The 851-nt window shown below is 38.0% G+C and overlaps 1 protein-coding gene across 1 annotated transcript; it reads right to left on the reverse strand.

Moving 5' to 3' along the window:
- Positions 1-332: 332 nt before the first annotated feature.
- LOC114246296 (uncharacterized) lies at positions 333-851 on the reverse strand. The gene has a single exon (XM_028178766.2). The coding sequence runs from the start codon at positions 849-851 to the stop codon at positions 333-335; it is 519 nt and encodes a 172-aa protein (XP_028034567.2).

Below are 851 nucleotides of genomic sequence, written 5' to 3' on the forward strand. Positions count from 1 at the left end.
CAGTACGCAAAAAAATTATCTATGCTTGTCAAAGTGTATACATTATCTATGGTAAAAGTGTTTGTTGTTGTGCTTTGTCATTGAGCGTTAAATTTATTACATTTACATAAATAAGTAGGTAATATGTTAAATTATGCAGAATACAAAGTAAATGTATGAACTGAGTATGAACACAACAACTAAGCAGATTGGAACTATTCGCTTAATCCGCCTTATTCAGCAGAAATACTCATGTACAAACCTTAAACTACCAGAAACAAATATGAATTCGACCTGAAGATGAAAGTAATAGTAGCAGAAATAAAATAAAAATGCAGAATAAAATTGAATCTTCATTTACGGGCGGCCGCACGCTTAAGTTTTGGTGCAACAGACGCCGTGTTTGGTCTCGCGGAAATTTGTACAGGAACAGTCTCCACGGTGTGTTTATCAATTTCCATCAGTTGTCTACGGCAGTACACCTGATGTCTTTTGCCATCTGAGCCGAGAACATAAACCGTGCCTTCTTTTATCCACGAGTTCGTTACTCCAAATTTATCCCGTGCTGCCATGAAAACATCATGCCGTTGTTTCGTAAGAAATTCAGACACCGTTATCCCAGTCCGTTTTAATTGAGACTTACTGAACCAGATCTTATTGCGGAAACTAAAATCATGGAACTTCACCAAGATCGGTCGTGCCCTTTCCCTAGCAGAAGGCTGTCTCATTCTGTTACACCATTTAATATCCTGAACTGAAACAGTATTTAATGAAAAATGTTTTTTCAATATGTCGGCCACAATTTCGGATGTATTTTCTTGTTTCTGTTCAACCACCCCGTGCAAAAGCAACATCTTCCTGCGGCCATGCAT

The sequence above is a fragment of the Bombyx mandarina genome, chromosome 01, assembly GCF_030267445.1.
Source record: "Bombyx mandarina strain Sakado chromosome 01, ASM3026744v2".
NCBI lineage: Eukaryota > Metazoa > Arthropoda > Insecta > Lepidoptera > Bombycidae > Bombyx > Bombyx mandarina.